General features: G+C 48.1%; 2 protein-coding genes across 2 annotated transcripts; both read right to left on the bottom strand.

The window, feature by feature from the left end:
* Positions 1-24: 24 nt before the first annotated feature.
* On the bottom strand, positions 25-2,322 carry LOC144100427 (uncharacterized). The gene is made up of 3 exons (XM_077633390.1): positions 2,220-2,322; positions 802-1,040; positions 25-215 (listed from the first exon to the last, which is right to left on the bottom strand). Exons 1-3 carry the CDS (start codon positions 2,229-2,231, stop codon positions 98-100), a joined length of 369 nt encoding a protein of 122 aa, XP_077489516.1. The 5' UTR covers positions 2,232-2,322; the 3' UTR covers positions 25-97.
* A 9,373-nt stretch (positions 2,323-11,695) lies between these two features.
* LOC144102477 (uncharacterized) lies at positions 11,696-16,293 on the bottom strand. The gene is made up of 3 exons (XM_077635741.1): positions 16,282-16,293; positions 14,503-14,939; positions 11,696-11,813 (listed from the first exon to the last, which is right to left on the bottom strand). The coding sequence occupies exons 1-3, from the start codon at positions 16,291-16,293 to the stop codon at positions 11,696-11,698; spliced, it is 567 nt and encodes a 188-aa protein (XP_077491867.1).
* Positions 16,294-18,445: the final 2,152 nt, after the last annotated feature.

Genomic DNA, 18,445 nt, shown 5'->3' with positions numbered 1-18,445 from the left:
TTATTCATTCGTAACGAGAATATGATGGGAATCTGAATGGAGAGGGACCGTCGAAGTGGTCGATTGATGAAGTGGTTATCGTTGATGAGGTAGCTGTTCAGTAGACGTAAGCCCTGGTCCGCTCCTGGACGTATCCTGGTCGGCTGTGGTACACGGAGCTTCGGGATCCGGTCACCACTGGCGCGTGGTGGTAGTCGGTCTGCTGGTACGGAAGTCTGCAGCGGAGAACAAGAGAACAGGGACAATTAAGGCAGTTCAAGTTATGGGGGCTTCAAAATGCGCAAAAAAAAAGATTCAATGCCGACGACCATGAAGACACGTTCGCTACGAAATTAAAGACTCGGTAACTCTCCAACATCTGGGTGGACACCTCACTGCGCCTTGAGGGGTTCTCTGCAGTAGTTTACTCAGGCTGATGGTGATGATGATCAACCTGAGAACAAAAGTCCTCATGATGTCAATAAGCTACGTAGTAGTTGTAACCCTTGTGACTGCTGACAGGGAGCCAGGTGCACTTCAGTACAGCGGTGGTGATGCTGAGTGCGACGATGGTTTAAATTGAACAGTGGCGATTACCATAATTCCGTCTCAAAAGCATGATAACCACAGATATACTAATATTGAAACCTAAAGAGAAAGACCTAGACCTTTCTCAAGTAATCTTTATAGGTAGCCATGCAGTTAGCGCCAAGGCCTGAGCTGTTCATAGGTAGTCTTTCCTTGCACGTTTCCTTATATAATGACTCTTAAAACAAAATCACGCTTGCAGTGCAGTCGAAGCGAGGTTCACAGAGTGCATACCCGGTGAGAGGATCGTGGTGGACGACGGTGGACTTTGGGTGGACGACCTTGCTGTTCTCGATGGTGTAGCCGTACTCGTGGTGTGGCACGTGCACCAGCTCCTTGTGTTCGGCCACCACGGGTGCCCTGACCACGGTCTGGTGCACCACCGGTGCGTGGACCACGGCGGCGGGGACGCCGTAGGTGAAGACCGCGCCGCAGTGGGCTCCGGCCACCAACAAGCAGGCGACGACGAGGGCCTGTAAGCAATAATGGTGGGCTGCTCAAAATAGCTTGCGGAAATAAACATATCCGGTCTCTGTCGCAAGTCATTCACTTGCGGGGCGAATGTAAGGAGCGATGCTATTCTTCCCCGTTTACTGTTCACCGTTTATAGCACTTTCGGTGCCATTCTCTGTCGCCTACACCGGCAGGCCCGGACAAAGGACCCGTGGCGACTTGCGCGTAGCGCTGATCTACTTGACTCAGCTCATTCCCGTCAGGTACTTTTGAACCAAGATGCGAATCCTAGTTAGAAGTGTCCTACACCTGTGCTCGACGCTATGCGCGTTGGCAGTGATCTTGGTTTCTGCGTTCTTGAGCTTTCGCTTTGCAAGCGAGCGCTTACCTTGTGTTCTGCTTCCATGTCTGACGTAACGACCCGTCGCACACATCGCTCCGCTCAGCTTGGGAGCCATCATTCATGCGGCGCCATATCTAATCGAGAAGCGAATACTATCATTTTCGGTATTATGGATATATTAAGTATTTAATTAATTGATTGCAGCGGGAACTAGCACCAAGGAACGCTAAGCATAAGGAAGATGACAGGACGAAGTGGAACTCGCTACGATTACTGTGAGTCTATACAGTTAAAGCTCATAGCTCATACTTTCACTATGAACCGCCAAGGTTGGGCAGTGAAGTTACATATTGGCAGCGTTCAATCTTTTTGCGACTACTCTACATTGTCATGGGTTTGATACAACTCTATGCTGCAAGCACAGCACGCTCCACTGATCCGGCAGGCAACAGAAACTAAATGCTGTGAACTTCGCATGGAAATGTTTGAATGCCCCAAATATCAAGCGGTGCGACTGCGTGAACCCTTTATTTATCGAAACTAAGGCAAGCTTTGTCGCAGGAGTGCTTGAGGTCCTCCAATACGAATTAATGGTTTATGGGGGTTTAACGTCCCAAAGCGACTCAGGCTATGAGGGACGCCGTAGTGAAGGGCTCCGGAAATTTCGACCACCTAGGTTTGTTTAACGTGCACTGACATCGCGCAGTACACACGGGTCTCTAGAATTTCGCCTCCATCGAAATTCGACCGCCGCGGCCGGGACCGAACCCGCTTGTTTCGGGCCAGCAGCCGAGCGCCGTAACCACTCAGCCACCGCGCCGGCTCCAATACGAATTAATGTTGGTTCGCTACTTACAAGGGTCTTCATGGTGATTCGAAGGTGGAACTGGTCGCTTGTGCTTGTGGTGGTAGTTGTAGCGAAGTGCGTCTTCTGCCGGCGATACGCAACACTTTTATACCCCAAATAGACCCTCCCCCCCCTCCCCCCCCAACCACCGGTTATCATTTCTCCTTGCAGCGGGCCCACCGATGGTGGTGAACAGGCAATAAGCCATCGGATACCGACACCAGTAGCGAAAACAACAGGCGTTTCACCTTTCTTGTGCAGCCGTTAAAAGCGAGCCCAGAACGTGAGAGAACGCTACTGGCTTTCCCTTTCCAGGAACACTGTAGGTATTGAGACTCGACCTTCTTTGCAGATGCTTGTTGTTTTTCCTGCTTTCCCATGTTTCATTGCCTCCGCCCATTTTTTTTTCCTCATTCCGAAACGAAATGCGATACGGCGTTATGAACTCGGCAACGAAAACTCGTAAAGTCCGAAACAAACGCAGCAAATCCGGGTTCAACTTAAAACAGCACGCTCGCGGTTTAGCACGCAGCGAAGCTTGGTTGTATCTGGTCGCTGGACATTCTGGTTCCGAGCTACCGAGCGCACGCCTGCGCCGATGGTAACTTATCTTTCCGCGTGCGGGGGGCTTCGTAGACGCCTTTCTGTTATGAGGACGTGCGCTGTCTCTTGCATTACTGGACAGGACGTACTCGCTTAGTATCTTTTAGCCTGAACTTAACTTTAGGCACAAAATAAACTGAAATTGGGCCTTAATATATACCGTTATGCCGTTAGAAAAACAGGAAAAGGTGATTTATCAAAGATTGTTTCTATAAAAACGGATTTATAGCTATTTCTTAAAGAGGTGACATTTCATAACCCACAAAAAAATAGCTATTTGCAAAAAATTTTACTGCCTTTATTTTCTGGCAGTTCGACAGAGTAGTGGACAGAGTTGAAGCAGTTGAATTTCTTGTTTTGCTAAGTTCTGTTTAACGCGCTGTTTCGTCCGGAAACTCTGCATCCTTCTGCGTTGCACGACGCGGACAATATTGCCCCTATTGTTTTCTTTCTCCTGGTGCAGTGATTACGCCTGCCACCTCTCAGAGGATTATGTCAACACGTGACGACGGCGCCTACCAGAGTTTACTCTTTGGACAGGCAATCTCTGTGTCGCCAGTTATAGACAGTTGGCTAGAATAGATTGATTGATTGATTGATTGATTGATTGATTGATTGATTGATTGATTGATTGATTGATATAGCCACGCGCTGCGTTTCCTGGAAGATATTCGAATACAGGGGAAGGGAATACAGTTTACTAATATTTAAATAGCCGCCAGCATCATCATTATGTTAAAGTCAAGAGGTACAACAAATTAAAAAAAAAACTGCGAACTACTGCCCATCAGAACTTTTGGTGCAGTGAACATCACCGAGATTTAAAACTAATGGTGCTGAATCGTGGTGCAGGTTTTTTTTACTGTGTCTTCATAGTTACTGTGGACTTTACGCATGGCATATGATTACGAATATTTAACGTATGTACGTCCACCCACAGAGAAAACTGAGAAATACGCTGTGGTTCTCTAGTCGATTTCGACTCTCGGCTCCGCAGTGCTGAGGTGTCATCATGTAAATAGAACATGACATTGTGAATTACAGCCTGTTCGGCGATGCACGGTCACCATTAGGCGAGTACTGCCACTCCGTGCGTTGAATGGCTGCCGTGCACTGTTCGAGAACGGATGTTCGAAGGGCGTCGACGCCTTTCATCTGCTTCTTGCTCGCTGCAGGATACCGATAAGTCGATTCACGAAGCAACAGAAGCAAGCTGGTTCTTCGCACCCGTACCGCTTCGTGCCCGGCCTTGGCAATGTTGGATCCCGAGCGTCCGTCCGCTACTCGCGAAGACCTGGCGGTTGCGTGCCCCGGTCTCATCACGGGGCGACGGTTTTTGCACGGTGCTGCGCGTCAGCAGCCGCGGCTAGTTCACCGGATAATCCCCAAGTGTATTGCGGGCGTTCAAAACAAGAACGCCTGCGTCCCCACGTGGAGGACGAAAAGCACATCTCAGGGCAGTTGACATAAGAATCAAGGAAAAGGTGCTGCGCAAAAGCATGCAACCACACAAGAAGAAAGGACAAGACACAATCACCTTTTCCTTCGTTCAAAATGCACCAACTAGCTCAAAAAGAAATTTTACCGACATAAGGATGTGTGGAGAGTTGAGCTGCCATTGACGCGATACACCGCGACATTCTGGGCACCTCTACCGCCGGCTTTGTGGCGATAAGTGTGTGGAGAATTTTCTCCTGCGAAGATCATCGCTCCGTTTCCTAGTTGCTCGAAAGGGACACCGTGTTGCATCCAGGATTGTACAGTAAACATGGAGCTCTCTGTCACAGCTACCACAATGTTCCTCCTTACCCGGTACTCCTCCGTATCTGTTTTTGATGAGGATGATGATGATTTTGAAGAACCACGTTGCGCATTCAAAAAAGGCAAACACAGGAAAAGGCCAAGGAGACGGAAAGAGTGCTCTTTCCGTCTCCTTGGCCTTTTCCTGTGTTTGTCTCTTTTGAATGCTTAACGTGGTTCTTCAAAACAATGCACCAACTAGCCCAACAAATTCTTCTAAACTACCAGATGATGATGATGTCCTCAGGATTAATGGCACATACCCAGAGCGGGGGATTGGCCAGGGGGCATTGCGCGAACAAATGCACTAATGAACGAGTTGAGTTTCGGATAATTTTGGGCCTTAGGCTGGAATTTGTACAAAACATGAAAAATAAATAGAGAAAAGAAAAAACAGCGAATTCTCACTTTAGCAGAGCAATCTATCTGATGTAATTATATAGTGGTGAATGTAATCGCACACTGGTTTCAGGACATATTCCTTGGCGATTTCCCCTAAAGGAAGGAGAATCGGAAGAGACAGAGGTAGCCCCAGTCGAGCGAGGGTGATCACCAAGTATGTTCTACGGAGAGAAGCGAACCGCCGGAAAAAGTGGAAAAAGTGATCTATGGACTCAATTTCGCCACAAGATTCACAAAATTTGGTCATAGAAAACCCCGATCTACATAACGATTTAGTCGCAGTATTCTGCAGCGCAAGAGGGTCATGGACACCTCACATTGCCTTGAACTGCACATCCTCCCACTCCAAGGAAATGCCAGGTGTTGAAAATCCGCTGCAGCAACTAGAGGCTCATGGCTCAAGTACTGCATGGAGGCGTTGGAATTGTCGAAAGCATGCCATAGTCAAGTAGACGGCATTTAGGACGAACGGGACAAGGGTATGTGTTCTTTACGAGATCTGTCCTTTACATTATCACCTTCGCAATCTCTCACCTTGCCTCTGTCCTGTATTCCGCTGTTTCCCCCACGGGAAAGCTTAGGTGAACACCTTACAAGCGAGGCGGCTACTGTTTAGGCGGCCATATCTGTTCCTTTATACTCACGAAAAGCTACCACTTTCTCCCCATCACCGGGTTTTCCGCTACGGAGTGAAAACCTTATTGAAACTCCGCCAGTGATGACCAGTTTGCCCAGACGAAGACAAGTTCTCTTGTCGAACCGTTGGCAAGCACCCTGAGGCTTTCCCCTTCCTTGTTCACTTTGACACTGTGAAGAACCATCCGCCTACCCTCTCTCTGCCATACCACTTTATCCGAGGTTTATGATTTAGTCCCCAGGCGTAGTACACCGTCCACTAAATGGACTTCCAGATTTTTTGGAAACCTGGCCCGGGGCTAACGAATCACACAGATAACTGCATCTCAAGACTTGCGCCTAGGACTTTTCAAAGCACCTGAGGAACGTGCGCACAGTAACTAATTCAAGCTTTCCTTCAACATAGACGACAGCTGAGCTTTTCCAGTGGATGGCTGCCCGCGACACGAGCCCCTGTCTCGCGACACAATTCACGACAGGAAAGATTGTCTTGCGACATAAAGTTGTGTCGCACAACGGGAAATTGTCGTGCTTTTTGATCGGGTGAGAAGCCGAACATCAGGTTCACGTACACTAGCACGCGCTAAAAGAATTGGTGGGAAAAAACCGACAGTTTCAAGAGTCAAACTAGAGGCGTCCATTAACGTGCAGCGAAACATTTAGGATCACGGCTAGTTGCGCACCTCGGGCTTTTCGAAATGCTGCCACCTTGACGTGACGAAAATGCAACGTCGTGGCTCTCCGCACAGTAATGTGTGGTTTGCATTTATGCGCGAGTCAGTTTGACTTAATTACTTGCCGTTATTGCAGCTTTGCGTTCGTTTCTAGTCCGTGTCCAGTTCCCATTAAAAGCCATGCAGGCCTTCCATTCCCGCGACACTTTCGCAGCTGCTCTGTCATCTACTAGTGCTCAGCTAATAATAATAATAATTGGTTTTTGGGGAAAGGAAATGGCGCAGTATCTGTCTCATATACAACAATAACTGATGGGCACGTTGGTCTGACATGATTTCCAGTGAAACAGCGCAACGGCACAAGGCCAGAGTGCCTTGTGCCGTTGCGGGTTCGAACCCGGCCGCGGCGGCTGCGTTTTTATGGAGGCAAAACGCTAAGGCGCCCGTGTGCTGTGCGATGTCAGTGCACGTTAAATATCCCCAGGTGGTCGAAATTATTCCGGAGCCCTCCACTACGGCACCTCCTTCTTCCTTTCTTCTTTCACTCCCTTCCTTATCCCTTCCCTTACGGCGCGGTTCACGAAACCAAGATAGGAGCGTATTGCGCCATTCCTGAGTAATCGTCACACGACTCTTCTCGAACAATCGAGCTGCGGACATCAGTTATGAGGAGCATTATGCATGTCCAATAAAGTTTGGTCCTGTGAGCTGCATAGCTTATCTGCGAAGTGACGGAACTGCAATACGCCATGTTCAGGTAAAACTTTGGAATGTCCGCCTTACGATGAGCGTATTATTTTACGATTATAGTTACTGTGACAGGCGTTGACGACACACGGAGACAGTACAGCGGTGGCGGATGGGCACTACCGCTGGTGGTGACTGTATAAGAGGGGGATGTGATTTTTTGAGAGAGGACATTCAAAACCTTATTCAGAATGTGACATATTTGAATTCCACCGCTTGATGAGAATTTAAGAAGAAAAGCATTGAATGCCTCTCATTTATTAGTGTAATGTGTTTGAGGGGAATCCACCAAGGTAGACTAGATCTGAAATAAATAGCAACTACTAATTACCATCTGCCCAAGCACATCCGTACGGTTCCATGGAAAGCCATAGATGATTAGCATCGCTCCCGCTTTAATTTGCTGATCAGTTGGGCCACACACTTCCACCACCTGGACTCCTTGGTCAGCTTTTAATTTTACTGCATAGTCCGTGGGAAACACGTATGCCGGAGTGCGGTGCTTAACCGGCCGTTTCCTTAAAAACATATTTCAGTCAAATGATGTACTAGCTGAAATAAATATACAACATAAGCGGCTTTGTTGATCTAGTTGCCATTTTTGATGGTTTGTTTCTCTTGGCCCCCTTTCAGTTTTGTTAGTTCCATTTAGTTGTGTATTCTACTGTGATAGTGCAGCGCAGTTACTATTTGGCTACATTGTGCAGCCTGCGCCTGTGCAGCCCAAGGGGTCTGCTTCTGAGCCCTGCAGCGCAGCTCCTCTTCCATCCTCAGGGACAATATTCCCACGAAGGCGGGAGTAACTCAAGCCCTCAACCCTCCCAAGCTTAGGATTTTGCAAACGGGCTGGAGAGCTCCGCTGCACAGCTTGGAAGCAAACCCATTGGGCTGCATAGTTTTGACAAAGACCGTAAGTATGCTTTAATGCGTGTAATAAATATCGCGTGCAAAATAAATAGTTTTGTTTTGCTTACTTAGTAGAGTGAGGGCCTCGAACGGCGGGTGGTCCCTGCCGGGCTCTATCCCCGCACCGTGGCGAATATTTCTTCAACTACGAAGTTCCTGTCAAAATTGTAAAGCTTTCCTTTGTACCGGCATCACTATGTTTAGGTGGACGCTAACGAGTAATTAACTACTATTTCATTTCTCTCGTCGATCGAGGGTTAAAGAGCGATCACCTAAAGAGTTATGCAGGAAGCTGCGAGGCTAATTAAGGGTAACGGTGTGAATTCCAAGAGAAGGCATGCATAGCAGGGGGCGGAAGAAGGTTAGGTGGGCGGATGAGATTAAGAAGTTTGCGGGCATAGCGTGGACGTCACTGGCAAAAGACAGGGTTATTTGGAGAGACATGGGAGAGGCCCCGCCATGCAGTTGGCGTAGCCAGGTTGATTATGATGATGAGTCGTTGGGGACAACAGGGCGATTGTGGGCCGTGCTCAGTCTCGTTCGAGCTGCGACCGTTAGGTCTGGGCGGGTCAGGCTCGCAGCGGCGACACTTCGTCGTCCTTGGCATGTTACTGACGGCGCTGGGATCAGCGACATCCGCCTCCATTTTATCGTCTTGGAATTGCAGGGTGTGTAGCATTTGTGCGGTCATAAACGTCGCGGTGTGCCGCAAGATTATAATTAATGGACGCCCAGGTGGACCGTTGGCACCACTTTTTATCCGACGTATCTGCATGCGCCGTCGAGAAACCAATATTTGCAGCTCGCGTGCGCCAGACGCTCCGTGGCGGCTGGCTTATCGTATTAGGAGAAAATCGACATTTTTTTCTTGCAGTGTGCGTGTCATTTTTTATGTCAAGGTCGGGTTTTTTTATTCAACGGCGTCGACGAAGCACTCGCCCGTGAGGAGAAGTGTTTTAGGCGCAATTTGAAGGACAACTATTCCTGCTTGAAATCCCAACAAACGCCTAATCTCTCACGACATTTTTTTAATTACAGCATGTCCTGTGGAGTTACTCTTCATGCACCGCTATGCCGAAACCTCCAATGGGCAATAACTACGACGAGTGCTCAGTAGGTTTTGTTTCCAAGTTTGTAACTTTTAAAATTAATGGCTCGAATTGACACGTGTTGCATTGCAATAGAAATTTTGAAAGTCCTTTTCCCGAAGAGCCCATTCGTTCCCGATGTTTCAGCCGTGACACAGTTCTCTGTATAGTATAGCCTCCTCTTGACGTCACAGAATTATAAATCCGGCTGCTTAGCTTCACTCGTCAACTAACCACCTGGACTTCGCTCCATCGGACTTGTGGCGGTTCTTCCAAGATGAAGAAACATTTCAAGTGCATATGCACGTCGCGTTCCACAAAGAGGTCACTTGTACAGTGTTTTATGGGTGTTGCCAATAGGCGAATTCCTTATTCCACAATGGCATCCGGAGACCAGCTGCCGCGATGGCGCAGTGGTTAGGGCGCTTGGCTACTGATCCGGAGCTCCCGGGTTCGAACCCGACCGCGGCGGCTGTGTTTTTATGGAGGAAAAACGCCAAGGCACCCGTGTGCTGTGCGATGCCTGTGCACGTTAAAGATCCCCAGGTAGTCGAAACTGTTCCGGAGCCCTCCACTACGGCACCTTTTTTTTCCTTTCTTCTTTCACTCCCTCCTTTATCTCTTCCCTTACTGCGCGGTTCACGTGCCCAACGATATATGAGACCGATACTGCGTCATTTCCGTTCCCCAAAAACCAATTATTATTATTATTATCCAGAGACCACTGCATCGCGGTGGCAGAGGGGCATCTTTACTAATGGGCCACCAGTGAATTTGGCAGGAAAAGTAATGTTCTTCCTAGAAGTAGGACTTCTCATGTTTTAATTTGAATCTAATAACTTTGAATTATATCTTCATAAGTGGTTACGGTTCTGGAAATGAAATGTTTGAGAGTCGATAGCGGCTAGCACTTCCCTGCGGCATCAGCTTCTCTTCTGAGAATACCGAAAGCAGCGCTTTCATGTCCAAAATTCTTGGACAAAAATTTTAAATATAGAAAAAACTTTAAAGTCCTGGTATGAAAATATATAAAATGGTGGTCGATTCTTCGGATATATAGCACAATCTTTCTTTTATAGGGCTTCCTTCGCTCGCATCGAGCAGTTAATACTGCCATATAATAAATCAGTGGGAAGAGGTTCTGACGCTAGTAAAAACGTTGATATGAAAAAAAAAATGCAAGCCTGCCGCTGATCTATATAAAAATTGCGTTCAAAAACTGTTCCCTGTTTAAAATGTTTTTGTCCAGAATTGTTGGGTTTTCATTTTGAGCAGAGGTGATTGCGAATTTAGAACTTTGGTGGCGCCTTCAGTATTCAACCGTGCAGTTGCGAGATGAGCGGTGGATATCAAACTCCACTAATTTCGCTTGGATAGAGGGGGGTGGGAGGGTCTGTTGGTCTGTCGGGAGATGAGTGACGTCACAACTATACATAAAAATATTATGAAATGTGAAAAAAAGTTATGCGTGGTGAACAGCAGACGAGGAAAGCTGGCATTTTGAGGCTCAAGAAGTTTCAAAAAAAGTGCGGTGAGTTGTTTCGGTACTCTCAGCTGTCTTGATAACAACAGGAGGTATGTCCCGTCGGCTTTTAAATCCTTCTGAGCCCCTGTAGATTTCAAATAGAATGATCAGCCTCCAGAGTTAAAAAAAACTCGGATATCAGGAAGCCTATAGCGCGTTCTCAAATCCTCCTTTGTCGTACGCAATTAGTAATTAGCCGATCACGTTGCTTTCAATATAGGGGGACAAATAAATACAAAACGGTGTCAGCTGAAATTTTCTGCCCGTTGTGCCCATTTACCGCGAATGATTAAGTGGACCTTCCTTCTGAATACTATATACAACGCCGTCGTTTAATAAATGCTATACCTTTTCTGTTTCAACATTACCAGTAGTGCAGGTAAGCCTACCGTCCTGTAGCGCACCTATCAGAGGTCACGCGGTCATTCTCGTTCTCTCTTACGTCACGGATGATGCCAGCGCCATATTTTTGAACATTAAAGCCATGCGCTATGCGGTGGCATTCAAAGGAACTAGAAGCGCTTGTCCCAAATCACTGTTAATCGGCGTGATGCTGTGATAGTAGTAGCGGTGTCATAGGTGTATCCAGGTGCCTACTGTACAGGTAAAAACAATAGCAGCGGCAAAGGTACTGATAGGTGGTGGTGTTGATGCTGCAGTTTTGACAAGGTGTTTTCAGGAGCAACCACACTTTCTCGCCTTTGTATCATGCAACATGTGCTCTGCCTCCAGGGTCACCTTTGGTCGGTCACTGGATTCGGCCCAGGTTTGAAGTTGAAAGACTGTAGGTGCTGAACACATTTCCAACAACTGCGAATAACAGCAGTCCTACGGAACCTGAAATTGAAAGACACAGCTTTCAAGTGTTGCAGGAAGTATGCCGTCACCATCCCTGGCTTGCGCCTCTTGGTGACCTTCCATCAGGTTTTTATTTATGGGGTGCTTGGGGTTCCACAAACAAATAGCTGAAATCTTGTCCGTCCGTTTTGAGCAGTGCATCGATGATCGTTTATTGAACACAAAATCAGAGAATCGAGGTAAACCAGTGCTTGAAAGTGCATGGAGTGATGGTGAACGACGTCCTGCTGAGGTGACCGGCCACGGTCAGATGAGGAAGGCCCTGGTGCGGTGCACGATGGTTGCCGGCCGGCTTTGGTGCACCGAACTGCGGGAACGACTCACCACCGGCTCGTGGTGGTAGTCGGTCTGACGGTGGACATGCCTGCGGAGGGCACACCACATCCGTCTTGTTCAAGTCGAAGAACAACAAAACATAGAAGGCAGGAAGATTGGATTCGTGACAACACAAAACCATATGAACAAAGTCAGGGTGGGGGGAGGCTCAGTCTGTTAGCCGATGTTTTGACCGGAGTATGTGTTTCCGTCTGGGCCTGAACGAATATAAACCCCGTTGTCGAAACAATAGACAGTTTTAGCTGTGCGTACGCAAAGAGTTAGCGTACGCGAGGAGTTTGCGGGGACGGTAGTGCGCATGCGCAGAACGCAAGCGCAAGCTTTGCGTCTTGCGTACGGTAGCCTTGCGTACGCTAGCCAGCGGAGTTTGCGTTGCGGCGCTTGCGTGGCTTGCGTACGCTAACTTTGACAAGATGGCGGCGCCCTGCTCGCCCGCTTCGGAATAAATACATGTCGCCGCTGGATTCTCCGACGCAATGGCTAGCTAAAATGGTAGCGGTTCGCTTTTATTTCGCCTAATCTTGCCCACACGTAGCGGTATAAGCGATAACTAGCCCCTGTTTTTCAGATAATTTGGCGATCTTCAAGCTCCTAGGCCTAATTATATTCAGTATGTTTTCCTCGTAGCAACGACACCTGGCGAAGCAGTTTTCTAACTTTTAGCCAGATCTTGCATTTTCTTCGGTTTGCATAGTTTTTCTTCTTGGAACAAAAAAGGCTCCCAATGCACTCACATTAGTTATCAGTAATCAAGGATGAAATTTTCTTCAACCGAGCGTTGATGTGGTTTGACTTCTTGTCACTAGATGGCGCCACGTGCGCCTGAGGGACGCTACGGCACGGTCAGCTAAAACTATACTTCGGAGCGGACAGCGTAACGCACGCAGCGCCGTAGCTCTTTGCGTACGCAAGCACTTGCGTACGCACAGCTAAAACTGTCTAATGGCTAGCGGAAGGAGATTCCCCCCAGGCCCTTCTTCATTTTGGTTAGCGAATAAGTATGTTTCGGAGTTTTGAACTGCCTTGAAAACTCTTTTTCGTTTAGTCGAACTTCATGTTTTCGTACAGGCCTGTGAGCAGATAAAGAGCTAACACACTTCATTAATTAAGGAATCCTAACACGCTCACTAACGGAAAGGGAATGCACTCAAAAGTGGCGAAAGTCAGATGGTGAAGTAAAATCAAGGAACTTGCTGTGATAGGCTATGACACGAAAAGAGTCATTTGTCCAGCTGTAGTCGCAGTCTGGCTGATGATGAAGACGGGGATGAAATGTTCAGCCTTCATTACAAGACCTATAAGGGACAGTCATACAGAGTGAGGAATCGTGGCGACTGGTGCTGAGTGCCCGCCTCAACCCCTTGGCTTTTTCTGGAGCAAACATGAGGGGTGACGGACCTGATCGTACCGATGGAGTCAGGCCAAGCATAGCCTTAGTCGCTTAGGGCTGCTGGTTGGATTTTATAGTCGACATGAGTATTGAGCAAGGAGCTTTGTTATGGAAGAGAATAAAGCGAAGAGTGCGCTATTTGAAATCTAAGCTTCAGTTCGTGCGCGCACAGACGCACAAAAAAAATTGGATGGGGTAACTTAAGCTCTGCCTTAAGGGTATGACGCGACAGCGTGAATGGTTGATTCCCATATGTGCACACGGTTGTTTTTTACTTTTCATTCATAGATCCCTGGGAGTCATCATACTAATCCTGGAGCAGTGGTGCGGTGGTTAAGCGATGTGCCACTGCGCTGCGATGAGAGGTGCTCCCAGCGGTTGACCTTGTGTAGCACAGGTTGCTCTTCCCGAGCGACCAACCATTCAGTTAACTGCCACCTACCACAGAGGGCAGTTTGATAACTCTCCGGTGGGCAGGCTGTGAAGACACAGCATGGTCACGTGACTTAGGTGGCTCTCTGGAGACCACCTGCGTGAGCTATGCTTGTGATTTTTCGCTCACAGCGCTGATGACGGATTTTCTGCGTAACGAGGCCTTTAACGCTATCAATGTGGGTAAGGAACGGCAAGAGGCGAGGCCACACGTAAAGATCGTTGATTACCATCGACACGTCGCAATAATGATAAGCTGTGCCTAAGGAGGTTCGAGCCCTCTACACATAGTACACACCAAGGCTAAAGCAACTGTATCTCACTGCTGCACACGTTAACCGTTCAAGAAACCGGTAATATTAATTTTTGTCGCCACTGTAGAGGTTAAGCAATTTCATTTCTTTGAATCGGCACGCCAGAAGTCCCTATGACTGGTAATAACTGTACATGTCTGTATAATTCTGTGCCACATCGAGTACTAATTACTAACCGGCTGTCTGTCCGCCTGTCTGTCCTGAGGCAGACAGTTCCTTTAGAGTATGAAGCTCGAACATGCCCCGAATGAGTGTGGATGTGCAAAGAAAGGTGGCGCGTGGGGTATGGTGGCACTTTGTGGCACATTTTCTAAAGCGCCTGACTTCCAAACGATATGTTAGCTGTGGTCTCCTTTTACACAATAAATGTTTATTCTCTCTCGCCTTGGAGCTCGGAATCAGCTTTGCACTATTGTCTTTGGGATTCAAGTGAAGGCAATAGTTTTTCGGTTATCAAAATTCTTTCATGTAAGTGTTGCTGCGAATTAAAAAGCACGGAAGTGCTTGCAGCGCTTTTGTTACGATTTTCGAACACCGTCCTTGCTTCGTGTCGCTGCCGTTGTTCACGGCGCGCAGCTTACCCGGTCAGCGGGTGGTGCTCCACGACACTAGACTTTGGCTGGACCACCTTGGTCTGGTCCAGGCTGTAGCTGTGCTCGTGGTGCGGCGTGTACACCAGCTCATTGTGCTCGGCCACCACGGCGGGTCGCAGCACTTCGTGGACCACGGGCTCGTGGTGGTGGACGATGGCGTTCTCCACGGCGGGCACGTCATGATGGACAACAGCGTGCACCCTGGGCTCCTGGTGGTGGACGACAGCGCTCTCCACGACGCCCGGGTGGTGGTGGACCACGGTGGGTCCCGAGTTGTGCTCGACGGTGGTGCTGTGATGCTCCCGGGTGTGCACCGCGGGCTGAATGACGGTGTGGTGTAGCGCTGGTGCCACCACCGGAACACTGAAGGAGTAGATGGGGATGTTCTGCGCGTTGGCTGCGAGCAGGCAGCAAGCGACGAGAACCTGAGAAGTTTGCACGGGACACACATCTTAGAGGAGGACGAGAAAGAACACCCACCAAGAAGCAGTCCCGGCATTTTTAGCCTTTAAATATCTATCATCATCATCATCGTCATCTCAATTAGTCAGGTTATGTCCCCGTTGGACAAATGTTTCTTTCAATTAGACCTACAATTATTTCTGTCCTAACTAGCTTAACTTGGCGCTAACTGAAATGGGCACTTAACAATGGTACAAATACTCGAAGTTTCAGGAGACATCAGTCTTACAGGACAGTTGCACAGAAACCTTTTATTCTATCAAGTGACACAGGCAGCGAAACTGCTGAAGACTAATGTCGGATGCACATAACACCACCTCCGCCATACGGTGTGATCCGCGGAATAAGCCATCGAAGAGTGTCATTTACGGTAAGGCACTGGTCATCAAACAATAAAGCAAGGAAAGCCGTACCTATCACTGGTCGTTGGTCGGACCAAAAATGACAACATAAAGGCTCATGGATTCCAAGATGGGCGTTTATTCGACTGAGCCGATAACCACGAGCCTACGCTCACGGGAGTTGATGTGGATTTCTTGATGTGCAGCTCAGTTTCAAGTCTGGAATGGCCTTCCCAGTTGTCTGGCACTCGTCCGTGATCCTATTTGCTCCGAGGCTGCCGTTCAAGAAGCCGTCTCATCATCGCCATGTTTACCACAAGACAGTCACCAATAATTGCCGTACGCACGCTCACCCCTCATGTAATCTCTCATTTCGGGACACTTGAGGCATCAGTAATTGAAAAGAAAACTTGACAGGAAGAAGGTGCTCAAATTTCGTAATGAGTCAAACGGCAATTATGATGATAAGCCAGCTATAGACCACGGTTAAAGTGACTATCTATTCGTACTGTTATATTTATTTCAATCTTAGTTGCGCTATCTACCTTTGGACAGGCTTATCTTTTGCTGCTGTTGTCGTCAATTTTCTTTTTATTTAGTATATGAGGGAACGGGGCGGCATAGTGGCAGCTCATTTCAATCCTTAACGGGTTGTAAAGGATTCTTATACCGTTGATCTTTCGAAAGCAAGAATGTCAACAGCCACTGTGTATGCAGTGCAATAACTTGACGAAAATTAGGTCGATATTAGTTTACCCATAACCTCTGAACCCGCAGTTTGCCAAAGATTAGGTTAATTTCTCCGTCCAAGTGTGACGTGATAATACGCACACCTGAACACTGCGTATCGACACGCACGCTTTTCGCAAAGGGGCTACTGCGCGTAGCTTCGAAAACTTGTACGCTTGCAGAACTGCTGTCGGGACTTGGGCAGAGTAGCCCGAGACGCGTTCGACCTACTTACGATGGTCTTCATGGCTCCCTGCTAGATCCAGGCCAGAGGAAGATGCGACAAGGAGTTCTTGACGAGACAGATGTGGACACGCGTGATCTCGTGCCAAGAGGGGACCCGCTCGCTTTTATACCCGGGTCCCCTGTGCCATGCGGCAAGCGTTCGCCTCGTTGCGAACGACGACAAATTCCTCTTCCCTCGCTCTCGCAAGTGTCTTCATTTTTCCTTTATTTTTTACTGTTCAGCACGGCGTCCTTCTTGGATGCGATCGGGTGGAAGTAGTTGGCGCGATCCGCTCGCTGTCTTACATGGCTTCTCTTACGGAGCGAAATTATCGCTGCTGTATACAAAGTGAAAGGAGGTTGGAGGGAGTTTTGCTACGACACGAGTTTCAGCGTTAATTTTTAAGGGTGTCATGTTGAGTATGAAAGGCAGGGGGGTCATGGTCATGTGTAAGGGGCCACTTAATAGGTCACTCATTTGAATGTGTCCCATCCCTAATCAGTCGTAAACCACCAGCCTGAAATACGCAGATGAAGAGAAAACACAGGTGTATCTTCTCTTCGCCTGCGTCTTTAACATGACCCAGACATAGGTTACGAGATCGCTGATAGTAGATCTCATGATTTTGCTGTGTGATGACGTCATCTCATGCAGACGGTGGCCAGGAAATTTCCGGAATGACTGAAAAATTATTGCATTACAGTTGACGCTTTACAAAAAGAGGAGGGCGGGGAGGGTGGGGGGTGGGACAGCGCTTTCCGCTCTAACTCCAACTCCTCACGACATGGGTTTGATATTCGGGCATGGCTTCTCCACAAGGATAAATGATTGATATTCGGGCATGGCTTCTCCACAAGGATAAAGGAGTTCGCCATAACCGCTACACATGTCTGTAGAGATGATGGCTTATTATTGGTGGGAAGAATGAGACCATTGACTAAAAAATTCTGCCCTGTGCGCAATGCGCCATTAATACACGAAGGCTAGAGCAGTTATCTATTCGGACAGAGTAAGTGCGCTCTACTGCATTTGCCACGCAAACGCTGTACATTTCAATTCAGTTAGTTTGGCAAGGGTATTTCAATCAGGACTGTTTTAAATATTAACTATAACGTTCACAGACAAACTCAAAACAGGAAAATATGACTGCTTGGTAATTATGTTATCCCCTTAGGAAAAGATGTAGCCTACTACGACGGTAGTTGTTATCCTAATACCGTTGCCGCTTGTACTACTCCGAATATCAGCACTTGCGAAACTCCCTAAATACGTTAGATTAACGTCGCCCCTATTTCTAGCTGTTGATAAACTCCAGAGAACGCGCTGTTAACATTCACTAGACGTGCTGGTGAGCTTAGTTGGCAGAACGACTTCCCCGGACAAGCGCTGGTTCCAGCTCGATCGAGCTCCGGAACAGGACGAATGTGTCTTCAGTTACGAAGATCTCTGAGATAGCTGCGTAGGCTTCCTGAGTCTGAACCTTATGGGCAATTACTTCCTTAAGTGAAATTTATTAAGCATGCAGGATTGCACGAAAAATGTTCGACTACTCATAATACACTTACTGTAATGCTACCAGTTTCGTCAACACCGTTGCTGCCATGAGTGCTGCGTTCCCCGTAATCCGCCGGGGTGGTTCAGTTGCTATGGTGTTTAGCTGCGGATATCAAGGTCGCGAGATCGAATTCTGGAAGCGGCGTGCATACGCGTATGTCGGTAGAGTCGAAATACAAGAACGCCTGTATACTGTGCGAAGTTGGCGCGGATTAAAGCACCCCTGATGGTCCAAATCAATCAGGAATCCTCCACTACTGAGCCCCTCATAACCCACATAATCCACAGAAGTCAATCACTACGGAGTCCCTCATAACGCACGCCTGACTTCAGGACAGTAAACCTAACATGCCGCGTACCACTCGTCATAGTGAAGATTGCCGCATTCAGCGCAGACATTTTCAGTCGGGGAAAATGTACGCAATCTGATTCATAGGCGCTCCATAAAGTCGATATCTATCTAGGTTACGCAAGACGCTTCTGAGACGACGCGACCTTGCGGCGTGCATCTAGCAAGGGCACCGCGTTCGTTTCCTCAGAGGAGGCCGCATACCACGTGACGTCGCTTGCGTCACGATTGCCAAGGCTGGCCATTCAAGCCTCGCGCACAGAGACACCA

The sequence above is a fragment of the Amblyomma americanum genome, chromosome 8 (genome assembly GCF_052857255.1).
Source record: "Amblyomma americanum isolate KBUSLIRL-KWMA chromosome 8, ASM5285725v1, whole genome shotgun sequence".
NCBI classification, from domain to species: Eukaryota; Metazoa; Arthropoda; class Arachnida; order Ixodida; family Ixodidae; genus Amblyomma; species Amblyomma americanum.
Note: the sequence above shows the minus strand (reverse complement) of the source record. Positions and strands in the feature narration are given on the sequence as shown.

What these genes read in the sequence shown, in the direction of transcription:
- LOC144100427 (XM_077633390.1), bottom strand. An exon ending in CACCACGATCCTCTCACCGG is followed by an intron (nt 216 to 801) that starts GTATGCACTCTG and finishes TCTCCGCTGCAG; the next exon opens with ACTTCCGTACCAGCAGACCG.
- LOC144102477 (XM_077635741.1), bottom strand. An exon ending in GAGCACCACCCGCTGACCGG is followed by an intron (nt 11,814 to 14,502) that starts GTAAGCTGCGCG and finishes TGCCCTCCGCAG; the next exon opens with GCATGTCCACCGTCAGACCG.